Source organism: Tachyglossus aculeatus, chromosome 10, assembly GCF_015852505.1.
Source record: "Tachyglossus aculeatus isolate mTacAcu1 chromosome 10, mTacAcu1.pri, whole genome shotgun sequence".
Taxonomy (NCBI): Eukaryota; Metazoa; Chordata; class Mammalia; order Monotremata; family Tachyglossidae; genus Tachyglossus; species Tachyglossus aculeatus.
Genome location: NC_052075.1, coordinates 59,217,575 through 59,221,785, shown reverse-complemented (window position 1 = coordinate 59,221,785; position 4,211 = coordinate 59,217,575). Strand labels below are relative to the sequence as shown.

General features: G+C 64.0%; 1 protein-coding gene across 1 annotated transcript; it reads right to left on the bottom strand.

Annotated features, from left to right (window-relative positions):
* Positions 1 to 2,399: 2,399 nt before the first annotated feature.
* On the bottom strand, positions 2,400 to 3,849 carry ZC3H10 (zinc finger CCCH-type containing 10). Its single transcript, XM_038753089.1, is given in 2 exon segments — positions 2,400 to 2,772; positions 2,774 to 3,849. Coding segments are annotated over 2 exon segments (1,296 nt in total). The 5' UTR covers positions 3,832 to 3,849; the 3' UTR covers positions 2,400 to 2,534.
* Positions 3,850 to 4,211: the final 362 nt, after the last annotated feature.

Below are 4,211 nucleotides of genomic sequence, written 5' to 3'. Positions count from 1 at the left end.
GGAAGGGGGAAATTATTCAGTGGAGGTCGAAGATCTGTACGTAAGTGCTCTGACGAGGGGCGGTGGTGAAGACCCAAGTGATGGATGGGGGCGGGAGTGGCGGGAGTTGGGGGATGGTGCGATTGGAGGAGAATCAGGGAAGGCTTCCTGGAGGAGCTGGGATTTCAGGCCTTTGAAGATGAGGCGGGAAGGAGGGTCTGCCGCGTGAGAAGAGGGTAGGAGTTCCAAGCAGGGCGGTGGGAAAGAGAACGAGGCCCGGCTGGCTTGAGAGGAGCAAAAGATGCGAGTTGGGGTGTAGTGGGGAGGGGGGGGGGGGAGATAAATGGGAGGGCCGAAAGGCCAACGGCCAGGAGATCGATGAGAAGCCGAGTGGCCTAGTAGATAAAGCGCAGGCCTGAGAGTCGAGAGGTCCTGGGTTCTAATCCTGCCTCTGCCCCTTATAATAATAATGGCATTTATTAAGCGCTTACTATGTGCAAAGCACTGTTCTAAGCGCTGGGGTTACAAGGTGATCAGGTTGTCCCACAATCTTAATCCCCATTTTACAGATGAGGGAACTGAGGCCCAGAGAAGCGACTTGCCCAAAATCGCACAGCTGACAATTGGCGGAGCCGGGATTCGGACCCATGACCTCCGACTCCAAAGCCCGGGCTCTTTCCACTGAGCTACGCTGCTTCTCAAGTCCCCTTGCCTGCTGTGTGACCTGGGATGTGGCACTTCATTTCCTTGGGCCTCAGTTTCTTCATCAGTGAAACGGGGAATTGGTCCCCTGCTCTCCCTCCTATCTAAGACCGTGAGGTCCAAGTAGGTCAGGGACCGTCCGATCTCACGATCTTGTACCTTCCCCAGCGCTTAGTACAGTACTTGGCACGAAGTAAGCACTTTACAAGTCCCACAGTTATCATCCTCACCATCAGCTAACTCCACCGTCGGATGATTTACTCATTTTTTTTACTCTATTTATTTATTTAATTTATTTGTACATATCTATTCTATTTATTTTATTTTGTTAGTATGTTTGGGTTTGTTCTCTGTCTCCCCCTTTTAGACTGTGAGCCCACTGTTGGGTAGGGACTGTCTCTATGTGTTGCCAGTTTGTACTTCCCAAGCGCTTAGTACAGTGCTCTGCACATAGTAAGCGCTCAATAAATACGATTGATGATGATGATGATGGAGAGAGCCCGGGCTTTGGAGTCAGAGGTCATGGGTTCAAATCCCAGCTCTGCCAACTGTCAGCTGTGTGACTTTGGGCAAGTCACTTAACTTCTCTGGGCCTCAGTTACCTCATCTGTAAAATGGGGATTAAGCCCGTGAGCCCCCCCGTGCGACCGCCTGATCACCTTGTAACCTCCCCAGCGCTTAGAACAGTGCTTTGCACATAGCACTTAACAAATGCCATCATCATCATTATTATTATTACCCTTCTATCCCGTTTTCCCGTATAGGTTATTTATTTCAGTGACTCCTCCATAAGACTGTTAGCTCCATGAGGGCAGGGGGCTGTGCCTTCTAACCTCTAGGGCCGGACACACGGCGGGGAGGGAAGCAGTAAGGAATGGAGGGAAGGAGGAGGGCCTTTTAGACTGTGAGCCCACTGTTGGGTAGGGACCGTCTCTATATGTTGCCAACTTGGACTTCCCAAGCGCTTAGTCCAGTGCTCTGCACACAGTAAGCGCTCAATAAATACGATTGATTGATTGATCCCCCTGCCATCCCTAGGACTCGCACTGGCCTCCCCGCCCCGCCCCGGCCGTCCTCCTGCGGGGAAATCGAGGGCGCAGCTGTCTGCCCCTGAGCCGCCAAGAGCCGAACAGTCTGCTCCTCTCTCCGGGGCCATCCCGTCCTCCTTTTATTCATCCTTGTCCTTGACGTGCCTCTATTGCTTCATCCTTCCTTACGTAGAGGCTATGGCTCAGGAGCCAGGAGCCCATCTTACTTTCCATCCGGGAAGTTTTTTCCCTCGGCGCGCAGCACAGTGCTAAGGAGGCAGAGGAAAGGGTCAGAGTGGGGAGACTCCCTGGAGGGTGTGGGTTAGGGGCCTTGTCCCTGGAGGTCTCTCCCGGTGGGAAAGGCAGAGATGGGGGCTGGAAAGGAGGGGATCTGGACCCAGGTTTCAGGGAGAGTCGGGAGGAAGGGGGGATGGCGCGGCCGGGTACGGCCGGGGGCAGCAGCTGCTCTGAGGTGACAGACACCGAGGCCCCCCCGAAGCCTCCTCGTCCCTCATCCCGCTCGGGACCCGGCGTTGGCACGGCTGGGAGCCCCCCCAACCCCCGGACTGTCCCCAAGAGACCCTCCGGTTAGGGCTGGGGGCCCGGCCCCCGGGCCGGGTTACTTATAGAGCCGGCAAGAGGGCGGGCGGGCGGACGGGGAGAGGGCAGCGCTCCCGGCCAGCCGCCTCGCTAGTTAAAAATAATCGTCTTTATTTCTTTGGAAAAGGGGGGCCCCCTCCCCGCGGCCCCCTCCCGCCCAGCAGCAGCGTCCTGGCCCGCGCCTGGACGGGGGAGAGGAGGAGGAGGAGGGGGCGGGGCGGGCGGTCAGTGCGGCATGGCGGTGATGCGCATGCTCTGGGAGGCGATGGGGTAGGTGACCATGGGCGTGGTGGCGTGGCTCATGGTGATGCCCGCCAGCGGCTGCGCCATGGACACGGCCACGGGGGCCACCGACACGGCCACGGGCGCCATGGACACGGGGGGCGGCGCCATGCCCTGGGCGATGGTCTGGGCCAGCGCGGCCGACAGCGGGGCGATCTCGGGGTTGAGGTGGGGCGGGGGGCGCGGCGGGCGGGGCGGCGGGGGCGGGCGGGGCGGCGGGGGCCCCGGCCCCGGGGGCCACCAGCTCCTGCTGGGCCCCGGGCCGCGGCGGCAGGGCCTGGGTGCTGAGCGTGGTGTGGGTCTGGGCGATACCGTGGCTGTAGCTGGGCACGGAGCCGGCGGGCGGGGCCAGCGGCTGGTCGGCCGGCGGGGCGGCCGTGCCCAGGGTCAGCACCTTGGCCTGGTTGCGGAACTGGGCGTTCTGCTCCAGCAGCACCTCGTTGGTGGCCAGCAGGTTGCTCACCTGCTTCTTCAGTTCCTCCACGCGCTTGCGCAGCAGGGCGTTCTCCTCCTCCAGCAGGCGCAGCTCCACGCCCCCGCCCCGCGGGACCATCAAGCCCAGCTCCAGCGGGGCCTCGGGGGGCAGCGGGGGGCCCCCGGCCCGGCGCCGCTTGGGCCCGGGCTCGGCCTCGTCGCCGCCGCCGCCGCCCCGCTCGGGCTCGTAGGGGTCGTAGGGGTCATAGCGGCGGGGGGCGGCGGCGGCGGCGGCGGCGGCGGCCAGCAGCAGGCCCGCCTCGCGCCCGGGGCCCCGCCCGGGGCCCTCGCCCTCGTAGTCCCGCTGCAGGTGGCGGAAGCGGCACTTGCCCCCGCGCTGGCAGTCGCCCTTGAGGAAGTCGCGGCAGATGGGCACCTCCTCCTTGCCGTCGGGCAGGTCCGCGGGCGACAGCCCCAGGCCCGCCGCCACCTTCTGCCGCAGCCGCGGGGGCAGCTGGCCCGTCTTCTTGTAGCCGTCCTCGTCCTCCTTGGAGCCGTGGATGAAGCGGCAGTTGAGGCGGCCGCACTCCTTGTTCTGGAAGTCGTGGCAGAAGATGAACTCGTTCTTGCTGACGCCCAGGTTGCTCACCTCGCTCATGGCCGGGTGCCGGTAGCGGCAGCGCCGGCCCCGCTTGCACACGTTGCGCAGGAAGTCCCGGCAGATGGCATCGGGCGGGCTCCCGGCGGCCGCCCCGCCCCCGCCCGCCGCCCCGGCCTCCTCGCCGCCGCTGCCGCTTCCGTTGGCGTGCCCGTCCCGGTCGGGCATCCTGGCTGCCTCTCGGCCGGACGCTAGGAGAGAGGAGACCGCGGGAGGGGGCCGTGGGTGGGCGTGGGTGGGTTGGATTTCCACCCGATGCCCGGCGGCTCTGACCTTATTAAAGCTCCCGAGTGAAACCAAAGCCGGCACGAGGACTGGCAGGAGGGAGCCCCGGTGGCGGGGGCGCCCACCGGGACGCCAGGCTCCCGCCATCCACCGGCCTTTGGTAGCGGTCAGTTCGGTGCCCCCTGGCCCGGGAGCCCCCATGCCACCCGGCTGTATTTGTAGAGCTAAACCGTGCCCCCTCCCCTCCTCGGGCGGGGGTCCGAGCCTCGGCCCTCCCGGGCCCGGCCCCTGCGGAACCGCTCCCGCCTCCCCGCTTCCCCTCC